The sequence below is a fragment of the Anastrepha ludens genome, chromosome 6 (genome assembly GCF_028408465.1).
Source record: "Anastrepha ludens isolate Willacy chromosome 6, idAnaLude1.1, whole genome shotgun sequence".
NCBI lineage: Eukaryota > Metazoa > Arthropoda > Insecta > Diptera > Tephritidae > Anastrepha > Anastrepha ludens.
Genome location: NC_071502.1, coordinates 23,965,658 through 23,991,821, shown reverse-complemented (window position 1 = coordinate 23,991,821; position 26,164 = coordinate 23,965,658). Strand labels below are relative to the sequence as shown.

The window sequence follows — 26,164 nt, the reverse complement described above, 5'->3', positions numbered from 1 at the left end:
AACAAATTACGTCCCATACATCCACATCTACATACATAAATCAATAACTCACACTTGTCTTTTTCTAATTTGTCTCGGGTAGTTTTAGTGGCACTGTATTATTAGTTCGCATCAGAATGTAAGTGATTTGTGTGCACCCGCAGGCTTGCATTGCCTTCCCAGGTATTACATACTTACTTATTTATGTGTGTGTGTGTGTGTCGTATTTTTTATATTCGCGGCCCGTCTGAGAGCTTCAATTCCTCTAGCAGTATGTAAAAACATTTAAATTAAAAACAACCATTTGACTGTTCGATTTTCCTTTCTTTTCATGGAAAGAAATATTTGTTGAAAAATCTTGCATTTTTTCGTGCTGAAATATTAAGATTGGTTTGAACATGCAATACAACGTGCAAATATTAATAAATAGCACTGAAGGCCCTGATAGCCAGTGTGCTAATTAAGTTAGGGTTATATTGTATGTATAAATGTCTATCTCCTATAAATAATAATAATAATAATAAATAAACGTGAAACATCGGCACATACATATCTATGTATTTCATTTTAAATAAAACCGCAGTTTTATCGGCATACTTTCCGCTCGTCTCTAACCAAAATATTCTCCTCATATTTGCACGACCGATTTTTTGCTTAATTCTTTGCATATTTGTTAATCATACATTAAATTCATCGTTTCTAACACCGAATATGACTAACATTTTCTACATCTCCAATCAGCTGCTACATTTGGACTTGTTGTTATCATACGATTTTGACAGTTCTTCCTTACTGCATATTCGCGCTAAACAGTGTTACCAGCCAACCCACCATACCTGAGGGGGAAAAGTTGCGGCCTTTAATGCAGACAAATTGCTGATATATTTACTATATTTGTGTGTAATAATTTCTAAATTAGGTTCAGGCAGTTAGATATTGAGAGCAAAACTTTCGTGGCCATAGTAGAAATCCAAATCCAAAAAAAAGAAGTAATTTTCTTGTTAGACAAAATTTGCAAACGGCACAACACTGCTTTGCACACATGAGCGCTGTCATCTGTTGGCCGAACAAGTGGAGGAGACCCGGAGCAAAGATATATGCACATACATCAGCCGTCCATAGAAAAGTCGATAAGCGCGAGCCATTTGTTTGTGCCACAGACGAAAAGTAAAATAAAAACAAAATTCCCAAGAGTTGTTTAGTTCAAAATCCAGAAAATACAAAGAACTGGGTAAATAGCAACATAGATAACAATAGTAGGACGCACAAACAACAAAGCGGCGTGTCTCGTCGGTTATGACAGTGACAGTGGAGGCGTGGAGGCAACAGCAAAGAGCGATTACAATGTGCATTGGAAGAACAAAAAATGATTGAGAGTGTTGCTGACTTGGTAGAGCTGAACTAGACTGGAGGCACGACAGCCAATGCGAAAACGTCAGTGCCTGAGACTTTGTAGTAGAGACCAAGCAAAGGGAGCGAAAATGTTCAGTTGATTTTTGTTGTTCCGCGAATGCTGTTGGTCAAATAACAAAAACGCGTAGGTCAAACTGAACCGTTGTGTAGTGCCATATCAATTAGAAAGAAAACTAAACAGAAACACAATAAAAGAATATCAAAGCAAAAATATAGTAAGCATTGGACAGCAGTGGAAAAAATATAGAATCTTCTCAAGAAATTCAACTAAATTCGGGCCGAATCAAAGTTTTTTGGTGAGTGAAAATAGAAATTGAAAAGGCTCGAAAATCAAATGTGTTTGCGGACATTTGCTGCGTTTGCATATACATCTGTGCATACATATGTATGTGTGTATGTATGTTTTACTAGATTTCGTTCCGCAATACTATTGATTTACCCAACAAAACGCGATATTGTTAAACAACCTCACAAGCCACAAGCAACCTACTACAGCTGTCATCACCTTGAACTCGCCCAGCAACAGCCTTGTATGTTGTGTTGGGTTTGCAGGCGCTACCGTTAACGATTCTTCGATGGTGCCACAGCCGCATATGTATTCATGCCTCTACAGAGTGATGCTCCTAATGATTGTTATGTACATAAATGTTACGTGTAAAACTCACGGTTTTTAAAAATCGTGTTAAGCCATCAACTAAATTATTCAAGCTCATAAGCACTCCATAAAATAATAGAATTAACAACTATTTTCCGAAATATCTTATTTCAGCCGCGTGTAGCATCCTCTATTGCCGCTTGTGCGATTGCTAAATTGAATGCTAAATCAATAGGGTATTTCGCGCACTGATCGCAATGCGGAAGTTCCGCTCAATTTAGTTTTTATTTTATTTGATGTGCTGTTTTTAGTCTTCGGATCGTCTGCTGATCTAAAATGATTTGCATATTCTCAAAATTGGATAAGCATTTTTTGACTTTTAAGTATGTGTTGTATAATATTTCATTGACCATTAATTACATAGTTTTGCGCAGTATGCATATTTTCCAATTGACCAATAACCTATGAAGTGGCGGCGTAAAGGAGAAAGTCATCATCACCACCACGGCTGTTTTTTGTTGTTGATATTTACAGCAGGCGTATGATTTGTTTTTATTTACATATGTAGTTATGTATGTATGTGTATACGCACAAATGCTTACAAACCCTGCAGGGAAAAAATTTTAAAAAGTTTGCATGCGAAGCGAGTAATGTTGTGCAGCAGCGTTTCTGAGGCAGCCGAATATTTTTATATACTTTATCCTCCAAAGACTGTCATTTCATCAGCATTTTCCAAACACTTATGGCGTATGCTTATGCTGTTACAAAAGAAACAACAACAGCAAATAAAAACAGATTATTCATAATAATCATAAAACATATTTTTTTAATAGTTTTTGATTTAAGGTTTTGTGGTACGAATTCGTCTTTTTTATATTTATTTTATTTTTTGTTTTTTTAATTTCATGATAATTTTTTAATTTTTTTAAAGATTTCTAATAGTTTTTTTATAACTTCTTTTTATTTAACTTTTTTTAATTTTATTTAATTTTTTTTAATATATTTTATTTTGGTTTTTTATTTAATTTTTATTCTTTGATTTTCTTTTATTTTTGACAAATTAACATTGTTATAATTTATTTTTTATACGAGTTTTTTTTATGTTTTATTCAGATTTTTTTAATAGTTTTTTATTTAAGGTTTTCCGGTACGTATTCGCCTTTTCTGTATTTATTTTATTTTTTCTTTTTTTAATTTCATGATTATTTTTAAATTTTTTTAAGGATTTCTTATAGTTTTTTTATAATTTCTTTTTATTTAACTTTTTTTAATTTTATTTAATTTTATTTTATTTTTTTAGGTTTTTTATTTAAATTTTCTTCTTTGCTTTTCCTTTATTTTTGACAAATTATCATTTTTATAATTTATTTTTTATGTGATTATTTTTATTATTTTTTATTCAGATTTTTTTAATAGTTTTTTATTTAAGGTTTTGTGGTAAGAATTCGCCTTTTTTATATTTATTATTTTTTTTTAATTTCATGATTATTTTTTAATTTTATTTAAGATTTATAGCAGTTTTTTTATAATTTTTTTGATAGTTTTTTATAATTTCTTTTTATTAAACTTTTTTTAATTGAATTTCATTTTTTGTTTATTTTATTTATGTCTTTTTTTTAATTTTTCTTCTTTTGTTTTTCTTTATTTTTGACAAATTAACATTTATCCCGGCTAACGCCGCCGTCTGTCTGGGCTATTATTAGAAAGGAGCTGGTAAGCTGCTACTGTAGGTTAAGTTAGGTTGAAGCGAATGTCCTGTGGGGACACACTCAGGCTCATAGCCCATTGTGATGCCGCGTAAGGAGCTTGTCCCTATCTCTCCTAAAACCAGTGTGGGCTTTTCAGAAATTTTAGAACTCAGTAAAAAATTGTCTACCCAGAATAGTAAACCTTCATCTAGATGGAGCATCACAATGGCGCAGTAGGTGCGCGATTGTCGCTTATTGTCTGCTATTATAACAATCAATCAATTGCTAGCATGAACAAAACGGTTTGAAAAAAAGCTATAAAAAATATCGCGAATCTACGTAACTACGATTTCGAATTTACGTGGAAGTTGTCAGTATAATTTCCTGCAGGGGGCTTAAGAAAATTATTGTGTGCTCATATTAGGGTTGTACATTTTTTCGATTAGTTTTATCTAGGGATTTTCGAGATGTTGGTATTGCAATCCCGGGATTAGAGGAGTATTTAGATTTTTATTATTTTGCAGTAATTTTAATCGGAAAACAATCCATCTCAACTATACGTATCAGACGTTAATTGGTTTTAAAAATATGTAAATATATACTTTTTGTTTAAAGCAGAGACATATTTACATACATACATATTTATGTATTATTTATTGTATTAATATGGAAACGAAATCATTGTTTTTGCTGTAAAAGTCTCCGTTTCATATGTTTTGTTTTTATCTAATCAAAAATTCCGGAATTGTTGGCAAAAATCCCAAGGGATTTCGCGGGGTGAGCGATTTTTCGGGCTTAACAAAATACCGCAGTCCCGATATTACGGGATTAGCATCTATAGCTCATATCTATGTATGTGTATATACAAAAAGAGGCCCTATTTTTTTGGCTGCATTATTAATTTTTTTTTCTTTTGTTGCGTGACCCCTTTCGTCTCTCTCCGCTTAAAAAACTTCATTGAAAGTGAAATCATCATCCCAATGAATTCTTAACAAACTTAAATGGTACCACGCCCACGCATGAATTTCGCGACAAGTAACAAGCATTAACTCAAATACATATGTACACTTATGTCTATAATTTTTTTATTATTTGATACAGCACAACTAGAAAATTGAAATTATTTAACCTGCAACCCAAAAGCGGTGAAAAAACCTGATAAAAAGTGGTTTTGTTAACTCCAGAAGTGGGTACAAATTGGTTTCTGAAGGTATTGTGCAGAATATACCCAGTTTCCCCTCGACGCGTGAAGTGTCCAAACACCGAGGCTCATTGCGTCTTTAACTGATTGGCGATCGGACGAATTAAATCTTTATCCAGTTGATGAAGGTTTTTTGCAGCTGAACTTAACTTAGCTTAAAAACTTTTAAATCTCGGCAAACCACTGCTTTTTATGACTCGTCGCCGAAATAGAAAAGGTTCCGTGGCTCTAGTGTCGTTTGTGTGAGAGGAGAGAACCCATTGGATTTATTAAGTAGACAAAGTTTTAATTATTTAGAAAGCATATGTATATTAATTTTGTGGTAAGGTTTTGCCGTACATATCGCCTCTTTTTATATTTTTTTAATTTTTGTAAGATTCTTTTAATAGCGCTTTTTATAATTTCTATTATTTACCTTTTTTAAATATTATTTTATTTTTATTTTTTTTTTATGTTTCTTTAACGTTTTTTTTACAAATTACCATTTTTTTAATTTTATTTTTTATAATTTTTTTTTTAATTTTTATTCAGATTTTTTTAATAGTTTTTTATTTAAGCCAAATACGTACCGCAAGCTTTTTTTATACTTATTTTATTTTTTTATTAGTTTCATGATTATTTTTTAATTTTTTTAAAGATTTTTTAATGGTTTTTTTATAATTTATTTTTGTTTAACTTTTTTCACTTTATTTAACTTTTTTATTTTTATTTTTTTAATTTTTTTTAGTTTTTCTTCTTTTGTTGTTCTTTTCTTTTTTGACAAATTAACATTTTTTAAATTTATTTTTTATGATTTTTGTAATAGTTTTTTATTTTTTTGTAAATTAACATTTTTTAAATTTATTTTTTATGATTTTTGTAACAGATTTTTATTTAAGCCATTTTTTATATAATTTTTTTTTTTTTTTTGAATTTCATGATTATTTTTTAAATATTTTTTAACAGTTTTTTTATAATTTCTTTTTATTAATTATTTTTTTTTTAAATTTAATTTCATTAAATTTTTTTATTTTATTATTATTATTATTTTTTATTCTTTGTTGTTTTTGCTTTTGTTGACAAATAAACATTTTTTTAATTTATATATATATATATAATTTTTTTTGTCTTTTTTATTAAGATTTTTTTAATAGTTTTTTCATTGAAGGTTTTGAGGTGCGCATTCGCCTTTTTTATATTTAGTTCAGTTTTTTTATTTTTGTTTTATGGTTATTTTTTTAAGATTTTTTAATAGTTTTTTTTTTATAATTCCTTTTTATTTAACTTTTTTTAATTTAATTTATTTTTTTCAATTAAGATTTTTTTTTTAATTTTTTTAATAGTTTGTTTATAATTTCTATTTATTTAACTTTTTTTAATTGTATTTAATTTTTTTTCTTTTTATTTACTGTATTTTTTTCTGAAAAATTTAACATTTTTTCTTTTTTTTCTTTCTTTTTTATTTGAAATTTTTCTATTTCTTTTGTTTTTTGACAAATTATTATCTGTTTTGTTTTGTTTTGTTGATGCTCCAATGTCCAATCTTTTTGTTGGAATGGAAGTCGGTTATCTACTATTGATATCCTTTGCGCACAATGAGCAAAATGGTTCAGATTGTAACTGCATCTGATTCTTATTCTCTGTTCTGCTCTGTTTGGGTAACAATGGAATGGAATTGTGGATGGCCGGAAACTTTTTAGGCATTTAGGCAGTATTACCAATTGCCAAGGGAGAGGATTTGAAGGATAGGATAGTGTCGTTTCTCAAGAATAAAGTGAGTGGGGAATTCTTTGTTTCACTGCAAAACTCCCTCAATTATTTTTAAATTAGGAAAAGGGAATGTAGCTCGTCCCGTCTCAATGCATCCGATCAAAAAACGGCGAAGACCAGGCAGCGGCAGAAAAAAATCTCTGTATTCTCCTCATACTTCAAACAAGATGTGCACCGTGGATGGACGATGGTGTCTATAGCGACCATAGGGCGGATTCATAGTCCCAACAAAATCCATGATTGTTTTACTAATTAGTTCTATCAAGGCTCGCAGTTCACTACTTCTCTGTCTGAGAGGGAATTTTCCTCTTTCACTCTGTTTTAAGAAAATATTTGGTTGTTTTGCAGGTGTCAGTACTTCGCCAAAGGCCAATTTTGTAGGGTAAAAGTTTGTTGAAAAATACTCCATGAGTTGTTGAGCTCATACATAAAAAATTGGTTCTAAGCGATTTTGACTGAGTTCAAGCGGTTTTTATTAGAGGCTTTTAACATCTAAAATTATCATAAATTAACGTTTTCTAAGTTGCCCAAGCCACTTACTACATCGCACCTTTTATCTAATACTACTCTTGACGCGATCGATACACTCAAGATTCTAACATCTTCATTTGTTTGGTCTAAATCGAAATAGGAGTTCAGAAAATATTCCCACGCTTTGCTTTACACTCTTTAAGTTTTTCTGTACCGAATCTAGGCGAACTCTTTTGGCTTTTTGATTTCTTCTTGTCATCCTTTCGGGTAAAATCGATTGCCCTTCCCGCTGAAATGGTGAATGGTGTTTATGGTGCCGATACTGTAACAGCTAATTACGTGCAATTTCGGTTTCGTCGATTCCATTCAGGCATTTTTGATGTTAAAGAAAATGTCGATAAAATCACAGAAATAAAAGAAATTGACCGGCAACCACTCTTATAAAGCAGTGCGAAGTTTGGGCTGACATATCCTTAACAATCATGCAACAGATGAAATATTTCAATTAATATAATTTATGCTTAAAAAGTAACCGAAACTAATATTATAAATTAAAAATCAATCAATGATCGCTAAATCTATTTGTAGTGTAAATAGAGTGGTGGAGGTGGATTGGCTGTCCAAAGGGTTATGTAATTTCTGAGCACCAAAGTTAAGTAATGTTAAAGAAAGCAAAGTGTTGTTGATTGACGCGAGACTAAGTATGGGGAAAAATGCTAAAATGTTCATGGCAGTTGCAGCAAACAAAACTTTAAGAGCAAGACAATGTGACAGGAAAATTTGGAGAAAAATTAGCAAAGTAGCTTTAACTTTGACTAACTTATAAAAATAATAAACGTATAATTTGCAAATTTTCCCAATGTCGTTACCATTTAACTCTAGACATTAAAAAATAAATAAATTATATCTTCTTGACATACTACAGTGCAAGATGCCATAGGTACTCTCCATCCATTTTGCGCCAGTTTGAAGACCGCCATAAAATTGATGGTTTAAGATTACTTGTTTTTACTGCTGGGTTTCTATGAATTAGTATTTGAGTATGAAAGTACCTATGTACATACCCATTTACATACTCGTACAAGCATAGATAAAAAAGTGCAAAGAAACCAGTAACTTCTAGAATTGACCCATTTTATCGGAAAAGTAATGATACACTACCACACATCCAAGTCTACACTCAGCGACACAAAAAAGTTTACTTCGGTCAATGAGATATTTCATGTTGCACAGTTCAAATATTAAATTATAAAATATGTAAAAAATTTCATTATACAAAGTGGCGCAAATTTAATCACCCTATCTGAAGATCTATATATTTTGCAAATGGCGTCGTACGTCAATCATATTTGCCACTTGTGAAGTAGGTAGGTAGGTAGGTGGGGTGGCTGTCGCAATGACACACTTAGACCTTTCATAGGTCCATTGTGATACCACTGGAACTTATCCTTACCCTACGCGTTCCTCTTCAAACCATCCGGTAGCTTCAATAAACGAGAAAAGCTTCGTTAGTTTTAGATGCACTTGTCCGTTAGATCAGTTAAAAATGCCATGTCAAGAGTGCGGAGCCTCCTTGTCGCTAAGCTTTCACACTTACATAAATATGTCTGACTATTTCCTCTTCTTCTGTATTAAGACAGCTCCTCCAGAAATCGAAGTACGGGAGTCCTAACCTACTAGCGTTGCTGCCTACTAGACAATGCCCAGTTAATACCCCATTCATTTTTCTATATCTTCTCTGTTAAATCTTAACAATCTTTTTGATCGACCGCTGTTCCATTTCGGCCATGTCTGTCTGCTTAGTTCGAATGTTGAGAGGTTTTGCCAAGTTGTATTTACCTTATTTATGGTTTCCCTATCTATAAGTAGTTTACAAGTGGCTATAGGCATGGGTATCAGCGTTTTATCCACTTGGATAGAAATAGAAACTTGGATAGAAATAGAATAGAAAATCGTATCAAAAAGTCTAAAAAATGGCGTAGAAATTCAAACATTTCTCAATAGCTAAAAAATATTGGGTTGGAGAAAAAGAAATGTCGTATTTGTGATCGAAATTTGACGCTGTATTTAACGTACTTAGAATTATCCGATTCAAGTCGAATATGCCCCGTTTTGCTCGCAAACTTGTTGCCATTTAGAAGGCAATTTCATTATTCCCGCAGATTTAATACATTTCCTTATCTTCACATGTGTCGAAAGCTTAATATTGTTGTGCATATTGCCAAGACCATATCGTTTGCCGTCTTTTCGCCTCACTCAAAATGTCCTTCTGCACGGCAAGCAATTTAAATTTAGATTCATCTGAGAAGATGACCGCTTTTCAGTTATCCAAGTCGTACATTCGTGCCTGCCAATTTATTCAGCGATTTAAGAGCGAAGCCGCTGTGACTATTGAGTGAGAACTTTCTTTTGTCATTGGTTGTATGTGTGCATATGTATGTATATACGAGCGATAACAAACGTACGTATGTACAAGTAAGTTAGGGCAAAAGAATGTACGTGTTAATGTGTTATAAATTAATATACATACATACATACATACGCACATGTAGTGCACGTTAAATCGTTGCTTTCAAACTGCGTTTTAATAGCGAATATGTACCCATATGGTCATTAAAATAGGTACGCTGGCTCTTCTATCGACTTCCTTGTGTCGCTCGGAAAAATTTGAAGCTTTTATTGAAATTTCGCTCTTTTTACAAAGATGTAATTTCTCCTCCTTTTTTTGTTTTGTATTGCAAAGGGAACTGATGTCAGACTTATCAAAATCGCAAAAAATAAAGTGACTGTTTTGGGAAGACGCCACCTATATTTCTCAATTCGCCGTGTATATTTTATTAAAGCCGGTGGCACTAGGTCACCAACAACAACACTTTTTACAATAGAATGTCACGTGAAAGTAAAAAAACAAGGTAGTGATCCATTTTTATTCAATTCAAAGTTAAAAATATGTGAAAATAATACAGTACAAAATTAAGAATCCATTTACTTTTGCTCGATATGACCACCTTTTACCTTGCCTATGGCCTTCAGATGGTCCAGAAACGAATCGCAAGCTGCCCGAATGTGACTTACAGGTATTTTGGCCCACTCGCGGACAATGCCTTTTTTCTGCGCCTTGAGACTGGTGAATCTTTTAGTTCGGACTTTGTCTCCAAAATGGCTCAAAGAGAACAATCCATCGGATTCGCGTCTGGTGAATTTGAGAGCCATTGTGTGGACGTTATGAAGTTCGGAATGTTGTTTTTTAGCCATTCTTGGTTCACTCGAGCTTTGTGAGACGTTAAAACGTCCATGGTCCGCCACCGAAATGTTTGTCTGCCTATGGCTTCAAAGCAAGCTCCAGAATATTTTCCCCGATAATATTTCGCATTTACCTTGACGACAGACTCGATGAAACCGATTGAAGTGCGCCCATCTGCGGTTACAGCGGTTCAAACTATTACCTGAGGCGGGTGCTGCCTCCTGGTGGCCAATCGATGACTCAAATTCTTGAATAAACGGTCGGTCAATTTGAAAAATTGTCTCGTCAGAAAAAACAATGTTCGGAAATTGGTTGCTTTCGGTCAAGCGAAGCAACTCCTTTGCTCCCTCAAGTTTGACTTGTTGCTGCTTTGGTGTGAGATCATGCGCCTTTTGTATCTTACACGGCTACGGTGCTACGGTCAGATATTTTCAATTCTTTCGCCATTTGATTGGCACTTCGTCGGGGATTTCGCTCAAGTCGCTTCTTCACGTTTTGAACCATTTCAAGTGACGTTGCAGTCTTTTGATGACGACCTCCATGAAGTTTCGTGATGCTACCAGAATCATTGCAACGAGGAATGGTGCGATAAACAAACACTTTATTTACTCTAAGGTGCTCGAGCTCACGAACAATCGCTGGTTGTGATTTGCCAGCTCAAAATAATGCAATCACACTATTACGATCGAAAATCATCACTGATTTTCTTTTTTCACGTGCATCAGCTGCTCGAGCGGTCTGAAGTTGGTTACACTTCGAGTGCTGAAATTCACAAGCACAAAATTCACAAAGGATTTCCTGCAGGCATACCTTTAAATTTTTTTATGCGTGTTTGTTTGTATATGTGTGTGTGTGTGTGTATGTGTCTGGGTCTACTTTTATCAGCGCTTATCAGCCTCGCGTACCTAAAAATAAATAAATGTGTTCGCACATTCCTAATCCATCGATAAATTAAACATTTGTGCCCATATAAAATCTTAGGTAAACAAAATTAAATTTAATAAATATTTGGATACATCATGCAAGTCACTGCATACAGCGTTTTGGTTGGCTAGAATATTATAGCGGTAGTTTTTTTGTTTTGTAAAGGGTGGTTAAGTTTCAAGGGCCGGTGTTGATTTTGAATAAAATACAATTTTTTGAAGAAATTATTGTCATTTCTCTTTATTGTGATAATATTGGTATGGTTCAATTACGTATAGAACAAAATATTGGCCAAATGGCCGCCGCGGCCTCGGCGGCACCCCTCCATCCGATGATCGAAATTTTCGATGGCGCTGAGGCATAATTGAGGTTCTATGCCGTTAATGTGCCGAATTATTTCATCCTTTAGCTCTTGAATTGTTGCTGGCTTATCAACGTACACCTTTTCTTTCTAATAACCCCAAAGAAAGAAGTCCAACGGTGTCAAATCACATGATATTGGCTCCCAATTGACATCGACGCGACGTGAGATTATTCGGCCATCAAATTTTTCGCACAAAAGAGCCATTGTTTCGTCAGCTGTGTGACAAGTGGCACCGTCTTGTTGAAACCACATATCGTCCACATCCATATGTTCCAATTCGGGCCACTCACGATAGCGAACACTATTCACAGTAACTGCCTGATCGGCCTCATTTTGGAAAAAATACGGCCCAATGATGCCGCCGGCCCATAAACCGCACCAAACAGTCACTCTTTGTGGATGCATTGGTTCGACAATAACTCTTGGATTATCATTCGCCCAAATGCGACAAATCTGCTTATTGACGAATCCACTGAGGTGAAAATGTGCCTCATCACTGATGATGATTTTCTTCGAAATTCGAACGCCCGTTTTCATAAAAAGCTTGAATAACGTTAACGCGTTGCTCGATTGTGTATCTTTCCATGGTTCAAATTGATTTAGTCTGAAATTGAAAAATGTGAAATGAAATGCGAAAAAACTTGACGTTTAGGTGTGGTTCACATTCAAAACGGTCCTTAACTGCCCTTTATAAGAAGCAACTTTAAGGGAGACAAAATAAGACAACATGACAAACTTTTGGAGTACACCCCCCGAAATTATTACAAAAGCACTACCCATTGCCCAGTTTTGAGAGTTTGCTCATTTATTCTTTAATTTCAATTCCTTTTTATATAAATGCAGTTCATTCTATATAAAGACGATACTAATGTAAGCACACCCCACCTGCATAGGCCCCGACATACCACTGCTCCGACGGCAGCTTTGCTGATGCATTAGGCATTTTAAGCCCACTCATCCGTAAACAAAAAAAACAACTACTGTAAGCTTCAATCTTTGCACAAGATTTATAAAAGTACGACAAGATTTCATCAAAATTACAAATTTTTAATCAAATGTTTTTAAAAAAATTTGAGGTACGAAGTTTTATAGCCCATTAAATTTCAATAAAATAAAGTACAAATTTAAAGTCGCTCAAAATTGTCGTTGCCCCCCACACCATTTTGACAACGAAATGTTTTTCCTACAAATTTTATTTTCCCTCCACTTTTCCCTACTTTTACTTTACAAAATTTCTAGAGCTAGCAACCCAGTGCCTTGCCAAGGGAGCCGATATGTCAAGAGCGAACGAGAAAGCTGCTTACTGAGCAAACTTTTATTTCGAATCATGAGTGATAATGAGATAACAAGATTTACAAATAAATTTTGAAGGTTTCAGCCATTTGTATTTTTCATTTCATCAAATTCAATTTATTTTGTTTATTTATTATTCAAAATTTCTTCTTTTTTTTGCGGTGTTTTTTAAACAAAGCAATTACAAGTAATCCGTAATATTGATCGTAATCACAAAATGATGCCTACATCTCAAAATTTATGAAGAAAATAGTATTGCGTTGGATTGAAACCATTATAAACATGAGCATTTTCGTAAGTGTTGTTGTTGTAGTAGCATAAACATTCTTCTTCCGTGTACCGGGAATGCTGCTGGAGTTACAGTCCTTGGCCGGATACAAATCCAGATCGTTCCGGAGCGCATAAATCCGACTGTCTTGGCAACATTTTCGTAAATGTAAACTGCCTTGTTTTTAATAAGTTTACGTTATCGCGACTGCACTGTAAATCACAATTGCAAATCATTGGCAGTAGAACAACAACAATGTTTTGTACTTTTGATTGTCACGGCAAAGTATTGGCAAAGTAGCAAACAAAGAATGAAGTTGCCTGTTTTCAATCTCTGCTGACAGCTTCATGATCACGGCGAAAGATAAAAAAGCAAATCAGCTGATTTACCGATACCACCTTTAATAGATTCGCCTTGTTCCAAACTTTTTATATTCATTAGCTTTTGTTATACAAACCTCTTTCTGCTTGATATTTGCATATTTTATACTAATTTTTTCTCTTCTTGCTTTCAGATATTTGGAAGAAAAATTTTTGAACAAAATTTTATGTAAACATTAATATGAAATTGGATGAAGTTGTTGTATGGTAAGTACATAGTTAAAGCCAAAGCCAAATGTTTTTGATATATTGCAGAGAATTTTGGCCCTACTTGCGGGAAATTCAAGCTCTGAACCTAATTAAACTGTGCTCGGATTTTCAACTTTTTTTTTTTGGTAAAAGTTTTGAGAGTTGATTTAACTTAATTGGGGTCTTCCAATTCAATGACGTCTTCTGTTTTGTCAGCGACCTCTAATTTGCGCAGTAACGGTATTTGAAAATGGATATTGAGCGTCTGGAATTCCATTTCAAAACAACCTTACATCATAAGTTGAACTGATCCCAACTTGATGAGGGGCAGAAATAACTGAGGCTATATTAAAACTCAATCCAGTGAACAATTTTCACATAACAGCTTTCAAACTAAGGAAGTTAGCTAAAAATACGTTAAAATTTAAGAAAATTTGTTAAAAGAAAATAAAAATTAAAACTAAAAAAATAAAAAAAAATTAAAAAATAAGCTAAATAATTAAAAAGATAAGAAATAAAAACAAAATAAATAAATAAAAAATTCTAATAAGAAAAAACCAAAATAAAAACTAAATAAATAAAAAAACAAAAAAATGAAATAAAAACTAAATAAATAAAAAAAAACTGAATAATAAAAAATAAATAAATAATAAAAATAAAAACTAAACAAATGAAAAAAAAAAAATATAAAAAGTACAAAAAAAAAATAAAAAAATAAACCAAATAAATAAAAAATATAAAAAGTACAAAAAAAAAATAAAAAATTAACTAAATAAATAATAAATAAGAAATAAAAACAAAATAAATAAAAAAACTTAAAAATAAAAAAAAATAAATAAATAAAAGCAACAATTTAATTAATTAAAACTAATTACTAAAAAAAATAAAATAATAAAAATTAAAAACATAATCTTAACAAATATAATATAAATAACAAAATAAATATATAAATAGAAAAATAAAAACTACAATATATAAATAAAAACTAAGCAAATAAAAAATAAAAAAAATAAAAACTAAAAACTAAATAAATATAAACAAAAAATTAAATAAATTAAAACAAAATAAAAACTAAAAATACAAAAATATAAAAACTAAATAAATATAAAAAAATAAGTAAATAAAAAATTTAAAAAATGTAAGTAAGAAAAAAATAAAAATTAAATAAATAAATAAAAAATAAACTAAAAATTATACAAACTAAATAAATAGAAAATTTAAAAAAAAATTAAAAAATAAGCTAAATAAATAAAAAGATAAGAAATAAAAACTAAATAAATAAAAAAACTAAAACACAAAAAAAATCTAAATAAAAAAAAAAACAATTTAATTAATTAAATGGATATATACCTCGATTATCAAACCGATACTCTTCTACGGTGTGGTTGTATGGTGGACAGCACTCGAAAAACGGTGTAGAGTAGCCACAATTGATCGAGTTCAAAGAACAGCCTGCCTCCTGATAACAGGATGCTTAAGTACAACACCTACTAAGGCTCTAAACACGTTGCTTCACTTGTTCCCTATCGATCTGGCTGGCAAAGCGATTGTTGTCTCGGCCATTCGGCCATACTGAACAGGAACACTGTTATCTCTTCCGACATAGACTATCATGTAAGTCTTCCATCCCCTGTTCACTCCCAACTAGGAAAGAATGGAAGACAAATCTTACCGAAATCGATGGCCCTCTGATTATATATACAGATGGTTCAAAACAAGACGGCAAAGTGGGATTTGGAATCTTTTCCAATTCCCCTCACATCAATTTATCATTTAGATTACCCGACTACTGTAGTGTATTCCAAGCGGAAGTATGCGCTATCTGGTATGCTGCGAAAACTGTTTTAGAAAAGAGAATATCACTAGAGGATATCCGCTTTTTCACTGACAGTCAAGCGGCCGTTCTCACTCAGCTCCTCTTTTACCCACTCAGATGTGGTTCGATCTTGTCTCTTATCTCTTAACGAAATAAGTGTTCAGAATTCGGTCCAAGTTATCTGAATACCGGGTCACAGTGGATTCGAAGGTAACTGCAAAGCTGATGAGCTCGCAAGAGCTGGAGCTGCGCAATCAAATGTTAGTAACTTACCCACAATCCACATTCCGCTCTCAACATGCAAAATGCTCATTGATCGAGAATTTCACAGGATTGCTGATCGGAGGTGGCGAGTGGAAACTACTTGCGTTACGACCAGACAAATCTGGCCATCCTACAATCTGAAACAGACAAAAACCCTTATAAGTCTTTCGAAACACGAACTAAGGCATATAATATCTCTTATCACCGGCCACTGCCTTTTGGGCACTCACGCACGTCGGCTCGGGGTTCCTCAAAATGATCTGTGCAGATACTGCGAGGACGAAGATGAGGAAGTATCGAGCAGGTATTCGCTGTGCAGTTGTCCCGGCCTAGCCAGAAGGCCCAAAACAAAAATAGTACTCCAAAATAGGATCGGAAGATCATTGATTTGTTTGTGACAAAGCCGAACTTATCGTTGGGAAAAGCTGAAGTAGTTTTAAGGAAAAGTGGTTTTAATGTATCCTAAGGGACGATTCGAGGACGTTTACGTGAAGAAGACCTCACCACAACTCGCAATTTAACTTAGCAAAATAACAGAAAAATTAAAGCGAATGTGAAGGAACTGATTTTTAAAAATCTACACAAATTCGATGAGCTCACATTACCAAGCTTTATCAGACCCTCAAAGAGATTTGCTCGAAAACTTTATTATTGCAGTAATACAAATTTCAAACAGCAAAGTAGACTGCGAAATCGGCAACTGGTTTAGATAAAATTTTCCTATTTAATTTTGTGTTAGTTAGCGGCCGGTTTTACCTACGATTCACAAAGATTTCCTTGTGTTGAGGGATGCGATTCTTGATAAATGTTATAGGCATAAATATCCCGTCCGCCTCTGAAAGGCAGATCGCTCAGCGAAAGGTTCAAGACGCTTTAAACAAAGTGTCAAGTTCACGCCCAAAAGGCTTTGTCAGCCTGTGAGATTAAGTCCTCACTGGTACTTGAGTGTATTGAGAAACTGAATCTGTTAGGAACGCACAATAGCATCCCGCTGATTTGGATCCCGGAACACAGGGGTATAACTGGTAATAAAAAAGCGAACGCATTGGTAAGAGAGGCTGAGGTCTCGTCATTAATAGAAACCGAGTACTTCCTTGCTATGGGAGAACACATCATCAAAGAAAAGTTTTTGGAGTGAAAAGCTAAGGGTGTGGGAGGTTAGCTGGCACCAAATGCCACGGGCAGATTAAGTTCTCACTGGTACTTGAGTGTATCGAAATATTGAATCTGTTAGGAACGCGCAATGGCATACGGCTGATTTGGGTCCCGGGACACAGGGGTATAACTGGGTATGAAATAGCGGACGCATTGATAAGAGAGACTGAGGTCTCGTCATTAATAGAAACCGAACACTTCCTTGCAATGGGACAACACACCATGAAGTAGAAGCTTTTGGAGCGAAGAGCTAAGGGTATGTGAGGTTAGCTCGCGCCAAATACTCACGGGCATTCACATAGGCCACTGCAGACTGCGAGGTCATCTGCACACAATCGGAAAATGGTCCATTCTTTTCGTTTTTGCGACCAATCCCTGGAGATTCCAATACACTCTCTCCTTGAATGAAGGTTGAGACATCTCAGCCATTTACAGCCAGAAGAAAGGCACATACGCGCGGTCGAACCCAGCTCTATCTTAAGTTTAATAATGAAACTGGGTCTGGAGGAAGTACTGTGATGAGTAGAGCGCACAAAAGGCCATGATGTCGAAGTGCAAACCTACAAAAAATCTCAATCTAAATCATGCCCAAAAAGACTTCAACACAGTATTCTAAGTATTTCATTTTCTCTGTGCCTATTTCTTAAAAATATATTTGTTTAATTTTAGGTATCAAAAAAAGATTGGCACCTATGACAAGCAGCAATGGGAGAAAACAGTTGAGCAAAAAATTCTAGATGGTTTCAACAGTGTTACGCTTAAGAATGCAAAACTCAAAACAGATCTAATCGATGTCGATTTAGTTAGAGGTTCGTTGATCACTTAAATTTTACGGATACGTTGATTAATTAGTTTTTACTTATCTCCCGTGATAGGCTCCACCTTTCCAAAAGCAAAGCCAAAACAATCTCTTCTTACTGTGATACGTTTGGCCATATTGCGTTACTTCTTTTTGCCCGTCTTTGCGCGATGGTGGGTCAAACAGACATCGCCAAACACCTTCGGTGTGCTCCTGCTGATGTACATCACACAGATGGTGACATGGGCCGTGTACACCTTCAATATGCATCGCTTTGGCGGCACCTCCACCAGCGCACCGTCGACGCTGGACATAAATTCGACGAGAGGCAATGCGACCGCGGCTGTGGTGGATGACACGATTAAGCGTGTGGACGAGGAGGTAGGAAGTGAAAAGCAAAATAATGTGCAAGATTCTTTTTGATATATATAAATTTTGATTGTCATTACAGCACGTAGTCTCCCTCTCGGACTTGATAATACCCATGGTACTGGGCCTACTGCTTAGTTTCATACACTCGCAAATAGTGGCGACCAACACTTTGAGCGGCGCCAAATCGAAGCACCGGCGCTTTTCGAATACCAGTCAAAGTGGAAAAGTACCGCGCCAAAATGGTGAGAATCGCGTGCGCAGACGCAAGAAACTGATGAGGTGTGTTTTTCGTGGAAGAGGTTTCCTAAAGAAATATATTTCAATTTTACTAAATGCGCTCAAAATTTCACTATAGAGTACGCACACAAGAGTCCACAGATGCATCTACGCAGCAGCAGCAGCAGCCTTCACCACTACAGCCGCAGCAGCAAAGCCAGTCAGCCACGTCACAGAATATGCCGCAAGCGCGCTTACTAAGTGCCATGCAAAGAATGCAAGCAAATTCCGAGAAGCTCTCGCAAATAAGCAATGCCAACATAGAGGCGCTACAACAGTCCACACAAAGTAACAACACCGTCGATTCGCACGGTTGCAGCGTGGCGAAGAAGCGACCACCTGTGCCGCCGAAAGGCCCTGCAGCAGCAGCACGCGTTGGCAGCGCGGAGACTTACAACAACACGACAACCACCACGACGGGCATACGTCGTAGCGCCAGTCCTGCCAAACTGAAGCTTGATCTCATCTCAGCCGCTGCGGCAAGTCCAGTGAATGCTGCAGACTACAGCAGCACCGACTGCAATACGGATAATCATAGCCCCACAACTAGTCATAGTTTAGCAAATAAGAAACGGAATGTCAACTGGCATTCACCAATACATAACTACGCCGTGGTGAGCAGCGAAGCTGCTGGCGCAACGAGCACACAAGAAAAGCAGCAGCAAACATCACCGCAATCACTGTCATCACCGTCTGGTTCGGCGTCTGCATCGGCTTCGGCAGCGACCACCACGACGACCAGCGAAACGAATTCGCCGAATACAACACGCGGCACGCCAACAACCGCACTTCATGGTGACAGTGCGGGTACGGCAGGTGGCAGCACTACCACTTCCAGTGCTAACGGCTCGCCCAACAATAAAACTGTGCGCATCGATACGTGCGTACAAGAATTCTACGATGATCTCATAAGGCGCACTGATCAGCTCGTTTGCGCTCAGCAGCAGCAGCAGCAACAGGAACATGTAATGGATGAGACTGCCGCCAGTGCGGCGGAGCACAGCAGCGATTGCACAGCGGCGGTAGCGACACCGCGGCACGCAAGCCGACGGCAAATTTGTGAGGACGACGGCTTTGAGAGCTTAAATGGCAAGAGTTCAAGTGGTGAGGAAATGAATGTGGCGCTGCCACCGGCATATACAGTAACCGGCGAGCAGGCGGAAGAGACTAAACTGCGTTTGCGCTTGAATGCGGGCAGCAGGCTGGAGCGCAAGGACGACAGCAGCAACTACGAAGCGGAGGTAAGCTGTGTTTTTCGTTTAAATTAATGCAGCATAAGCAAAAGCATTTATTTTATGCCACCCTTTCGTAGCCATCCAAAACAAACTCATATTATCGCTTCAAAGCGATGAGTGAAAAGAGCCGTCCACTCTCCGCGTGCGATTCCTATCAGCCGGCTAGAAAATTGAATGCTGCCACTGGCGCTGACATGAGCAGCGGTGACACCGATGAGGAAGGTGATGATGGTGAGACCATATCCAGTCCCGCTTCGCTCGGCAATGCTTCAAATTACACAGAGTGTACCACTTCAGCTACGGAGTGGCTTGGCGTAACCACAAACAGTAATTTTTCTTGGCTAAAGTCTCATAGCGGCAAATTACGCTCAAACGTGATTTCGCTCTGTTTGCAGGTGAAGAATGCAGCTATAGCTCGGAGTTGGAGAATTCGGATAATTACAAAAACAATCAGTTCTCAGATGAGGATGGCTACGATGGCGATCTTATGCCGACAACTATACTAAATCCGCACGGCACCTCAGATCGCAGTAAGTGTCGGTGTACTTGGACGCACAAACCAGGTTTATGTTGCAAATTTACTCTTCTTTGCCAGTTAGTTGCACTGTTTGGGAGCAGCGCGAGATCAAAAAGGCGCAAATGTCCGTACTGGAGATATCATCATGCATCATTGAACGCGTCGAGTCCATGCCGGAGACAAATGATTACATCTACATTGGTTTGGGCTTTTCTGTTATTTTGTCATTAATACCGTCATTTTGTCGCTTGTGTGAGGTTGGTTGGTTTGGCTGTTTTTATGCGTTCATTTCACATTTTTTTACAACTCGTTTTTAGGTAACGATCGACAGCACGAATACCAGCGAAATCAATTACCTCGAAGTGCCCATGTTGCTGTGGCAAAAGGCGTCCTTCTCCTTTTGGACCATATTTGGCTTTGCCTTTGGTCATACGCAATGGGAGCAAACAGTGTTGGTGATAAGTTTTCTACAACGCATTTGCCTGACCACAATTGTTTTCATAGTATTTGCTGTAGCGGAACGAACATTCAAGCAGCGGTAGGCGGCGTGTTGCGTATATGAAATGTTAAAGCATCGCTAATAAATCTCAATTTACAGATTTCTCTATGCGAAGCTGTTCTCGCACCTAACCTCATCACGGCGGGCGCGTAAATCAAACCTGCCACATTTTCGTTTGAATAAAGTGCGTAATATCAAAACATGGCTTAGTGTGCGCTCTTACCTGAAGGTACATTTACTTTAATGCATTACCTGTATTTCCCCGTCCTGTCTTACTGTTAGGTTAGGTTAAAATGGTTGCCCAAGGAGCGGGCACACTTGGACGAAGAAAATGAATTCATCCTTTGTGATACCATTGTGAAGGAAGTACGGTGGATGTCATTGTGAAATTGAGGGGAACTGCAGAGCCGATGAACTAGCGAGACTTGGTATCAAATTGACTGATGAGTACATAGACAATGACATAGGCATACCCTTGCAAACATGTAAACCACGCATCCTCGAAGAAATTGTAAGAGTAGCAATGAAAGATTGCGGAATGAAGCCACTTGTAAAATCGCCCGACAGCTGTGACCGACTCTCAATGCTAAACGCACGGAACTTCTACTGAGAAGAGATAAGCAAAGCCTAATCGGTAGGCACGCCCAGAGAATGGGTGTGCAAACACATGACTTCGGCAGAAGTTGTCTAGACGAAGAAGAGGAAGAGACGATCCCGCACCTTCTATGTCACTGTCCTGCTCAATCCGGACGTAGACTCGCCATTTTGGGTAGGCAATCCTTTAATCAATTGCCAGATCTGGGCGCTGTCCAAATTAAGGATCTTACAAGATTTTTGAAAAGTACATATTGGTTTTGGGAGGGATGATGGCTAGTTCCCCACATGGCATCACAATGGCCCATAAGCCTGAGTGTGTCCCACAGTGGACAACCGCTTCAACCTAACCTTACCTAAGGTGGAGGAAGACCGATGCGACCGGGCGGAGAGAGTTGGGGGTGGGGTGGTTAGGAGGAGGGGTTTAGTATATGTCGATTATGAACCATGGCTGTCTTGCGGTTGCGTTAACCGTTTTATGCTGCTGATGAAGTTCATCAGATTTTTAATGCCAATACCTGCTATATCAGCAGGCGTAGCAAGAAGTAAGAGATAAGAGATAAAATGCCTACAACTAAACCCCGCTCGAGCAGGACAGCTAAGGAGTAGGTGCTAAGGTGATTCCACGTCATCCTCCATATATTCAGCGCAAAAAGGACACGACGTAATTTCAAGTCTCACAGCATACATTCCCCCCGTGAGAAAACCCACAAGATTCGAGAGCTGATATTTTGTCAACCTCAGGAGCTCGCCCGAGCGCACCGATCCACACGTGGCCAGAAGGACTTCGCGACCTTACAAGTTTGTTTACTTGCCCAACGCTCGCTGACTTTGCGCACGAAGTCCATCTTTCCAGGAGCAGACCGCAGGTAGTCAGGGCGATCCCAATTCTCTCCCTTCGCGAGGAAATAACCTTACAGATCCCTTGTCTGGTCAGCTCATCCGCCTCACAGTTTCCCGCAATGTCGCTGTGACCAGGAACCCAGATGAGGCTTACGTCAAAGCATTCGAACACTGCAGTTTCGGACGAACCGACAGTTTCGAATGCAACGGAGTTAAGGAGTAGACGCTGAGATGATTCCACCTCATTCTCCATACATCGGACGCAAAAAGGACTCTTTCTGTTACTTCGCTCCTTTCCTCTTTTCCTCCTCGACTAGCTTTGACTTGACTCTTTTTAGGATTTGAATACAAAGGACTTTTTAGCCTTAGTATTTTAGGAGTTGCCAAACTTTTCTTTGCACGCCTTTTTCAAATTTCAATTTCAAACCTGTCTTCCAGCGCTATAACTGTTTTTTTTTTTTGTTTTTCCTTGTTCACTCCTCTCGGGAGCATAGAGCCTCAACAAGACTCAGTGTTGCGTTGGTTTCGTTAATCTATTTTAATTTCTGACAGGGTAGGTGATTAGCCTGGCGCTACCAGTCCTAAACTTAGGAACAGCACTTGGAGCGCCATCTGTGTTTCACATTTTTCTGCCAGAAGGATGGTTGAGGACTTCGCTAAATTTGTTTTTGCTTGTTTAAGCAGCTACAATGCAAATAATACGTTGACTATTGCGCGGAATGGAAGGGATACATTTTTGGGATTGAGGAATTTTTTTTGTTTTTTTTATATTTTTGGGATTGAGGAATTTTTTTTGTTTTTTTATATTTTTGGGATTGAGGAATTTTTTTTTTATAAATTTTTGGGATTGAGGATTTTTTTTTTAATTTAGAAAAGCGCGAGGACTGTGCTTTACGTAGGATTCGAACCCACAACCTCTGGGATGGCAGGCTAGTGCACTTACGCTAGACTACCGAGGCCGCCCAACGCAATAACTATAATAATTTTTTCTTTTCTTAATTTTTCACAGAAACGTGGACCACAACGTTCGGTGGATGTCATTGTGTCAGCTGCGTTCATAGTCACTTTGCTGTTGCTGGCCTTTCTCAGTGTGGAATGGTTAAAGGATTCCGTGCATTTGCACTCGCACCTGAATCTGGAGGCGTTAATGTGGTCTACCACGATTGGCATCTTCTTGGTGCGCTTCATGACACTGGGCAATAAAATACATCACAAGTATCGTAGTGTTTCCGTGCTGATTACTGAGCAAATCAATTTGTATCTGCAGGTATGCAGAATTTATTTATTTTTTTATTGCACCCCGTGTTTGTTGTTATCTTACTAATAAAATGCATATTTCTTATTTCCCATCCAAACCTACAGATCGAACAGAAGCCGAAGAAAAAAGACGAACTCATGGTGTCCAATAGCGTACTCAAATTGGCGGCGGATCTGCTCAAGGAACTGGAATCACCTTTCAAAATATCTGGGCTTAGCGCCAATCCATATCTGTTTACCACCGTAAAGGTTGTCATACTTTCCGCGTTGTCCGGCGTATTGAGCGAAATGTTAGGCTTCAAATTGAAGCTGCATAAAATTAAAATTAAGTAAAAACTATATAGGAAAAAACTGATAATGTTAGAATGTTGTAGCACAGAACCCAACGTGTTTGAAACGTACGGATTTATTTAGTAGTATTGCATACCGGGCGTAGTAAAGAGGTACTGAAAATTTCAAGGTATCCAAGTAGAATTACGTACACACGCATTATGTATAATAATTTGAAGTGGTCTTATTTCAGCTCTAACATTTAAAATGCAATATTTTTGTAGTACAATCAACTGAGTATTAGCTTTAGACAAATCTATAGTTTTAATCTAAAATAACAGAATGCAAGTTGAAATAAAACATAGGACCTTAATAAAACGAACGACGAGTGCATAATTAATCATGAATCTAATTCGAAAATGTATTTTAAATGCCCACAATTAATCTGTATATTGAAGTGCTTGTGATGCGTTGCAATGCAACTGGGAAATGTTACATCAGAACTGTTGCATAAACTGGCTGAAGAAAAGTGAATAAGTGAATAAGTGAATAAATTAATAAATGTTAAAGAAGCAGACACTCAGAACTGCGCATACCCGGAAAAACTGGAGTCTAATTGTTAAATCTGCGAAATTTGTGTATAACCAAAATATGAATTTGGTCCAAGTATTTATAATCAATAATAGTAAGAATAAAATAATTGCTTTCAAAGCGGTGATTACAACTCATTACAAAAGTGATATGCGGTTTCAATTGCAGGGAAGTATGGGCAATAGCCTGGGAAAGTAAGTGCACTAGCCTGTCATCGCAGAAGTGGTGGGTTCGAATCGCACGTGCAGCACGATCCACGCACTTTTCCAAATTTACCTACTTTCCCTCTTTCTAATAATTTTCCATCCCAAAAAAAATTTTCAAACTCACTCCACAAACCCAAACTTATCCTTTCCATCCTCAGTCCCGCACAAAAAGTCAGCGCATTATTTGCATTGTGGCTGGTAAAATAAGCAAAAACAAAGAAAACCACACAGTTAAACATAGCATCAGCGGCGCCAGCAAGAGGAAGCGAGCAAGCGCGATAATAGCGCGCTGACACATTAACTTTAGCGAAGTCCTCAACCATCTGTGCGATCCTTCTGCCAGTGAAATGTGAAATACAGATGGCGCTCCAAGCAGCAAGAAGGCGTTGTTCCTAAGCACCGACAGGTAGACATTTCCACTAATTACCTACCCTATCAGAAATCAAATAGATTAACGTAACCAAAGCAAGACGAATGTGTTGTCGAGGTCCTCCCGAGAACAGTGAACAAGAAAAAAAAATTGGTTAGTTGGTAACGCATTCTCACACAAAGACTATAGATTACAAGGTTTGACTGTCCGAAGCAAAATCGTGAGCGGAACTTACTTCGGCTGCCACGCCATGAGCAGGTTTTTCAATAACAGGTGTTATTTTGAATAGCCTGCTATTTCGGTAGAAGTCAGTTTTGAAGCTGTCATTTTTTGATTTTGACAAATAGAAACTACGCCATTAATAAAAACTGAACGATGCACGCTTAAACAACGCATTGAAATGATTAAAATTCACTATAAAAATGGTGAAATTTGGCAGAGACGGTTCGTAAAACTCGAACATTTTGGGTCATCGTGAAGCACCTTGTCGGACCGCAATACAGAAATTGGTGAAAAAATGCGAGCTGTTGGGACAAGTTAGTGATGTAAAGAATAAAATGTGTGCACGGCGCTCAAGAACAGCCGAAAATATTGCTGTTGTAGCCGAAAGTGTTGATGAAAACCCAAGTTTGTCCATTCCTCGTCGTTCCTTCGAATTAGGCATTCCACAAACGTCATTACACCGTCCGTATTTTGCATAAAGATTTGGCTCTTAAGGCTTATAAAGTCCAGTTAACATAAGCACTCTAGCCGGTTGATCATCAAGATCGTCGTGTCTTTGCTGATTGGGTCGTTGAAATGCATGAAAATAATACGGAATTCCATCGAAAAATCATGTTGAGTGATGAGGCCCATTTCCGCCTTGGTGGCTTCGTCAACAAGCAAAATTGTCGGATCTGGGCCACAGAAAATCCAAGAGTTATAGCTGAAAAGCCTCTCTATCCTAACGTGTGACTGTTTGGTGTGGTGCGTTTGGTCCAGCAGAGTCATTGGACTTAACTTTTTCGAAAATGAAGCTGTAGCAACAGTTACGGTGAATGGATTGCGCTATTGAGAGATGATCAAAGATTTCGTATGACCGGAATTAGATGGTATTGATCTGGACAATGCTTATTTTCAACAAGACGACGCTACCTGCCACACAAGCAACGAAACCATTGATCATTTACGGGAAAAAACCTCCAATAATACCGCTGTGGAATTTCTTGTAACAAATTATGCACCAAATGAAAGGAAATTTATATTTTCTACTTAATCAACTTAATTTTAAGCGGTGGTAATAACATTTTTTTTAAAGAAAGCGACAAAATCGGAGGTCTCCTAGTAATTAAAGTCATTATAT

General features: G+C 36.9%; 1 protein-coding gene across 1 annotated transcript; it reads left to right on the top strand.

Annotated features, from left to right (window-relative positions):
• Positions 1 to 963: 963 nt before the first annotated feature.
• LOC128868406 (protein phtf) lies at positions 964 to 24,005 on the top strand. Its single transcript, XM_054110474.1, has 13 exons — positions 964 to 1,688; positions 13,704 to 13,776; positions 17,663 to 17,802; positions 17,869 to 18,173; positions 18,244 to 18,443; positions 18,520 to 19,681; positions 19,753 to 20,002; positions 20,071 to 20,205; positions 20,271 to 20,449; positions 20,510 to 20,730; positions 20,791 to 20,920; positions 23,138 to 23,395; positions 23,491 to 24,005. Exons 2-13 carry the CDS (start codon positions 13,751 to 13,753, stop codon positions 23,716 to 23,718), a joined length of 3,234 nt encoding a protein of 1,077 aa, XP_053966449.1. The 5' UTR covers positions 964 to 1,688; positions 13,704 to 13,750; the 3' UTR covers positions 23,719 to 24,005.
• The last annotated feature ends 2,159 nt before the right edge of the window (positions 24,006 to 26,164 follow it).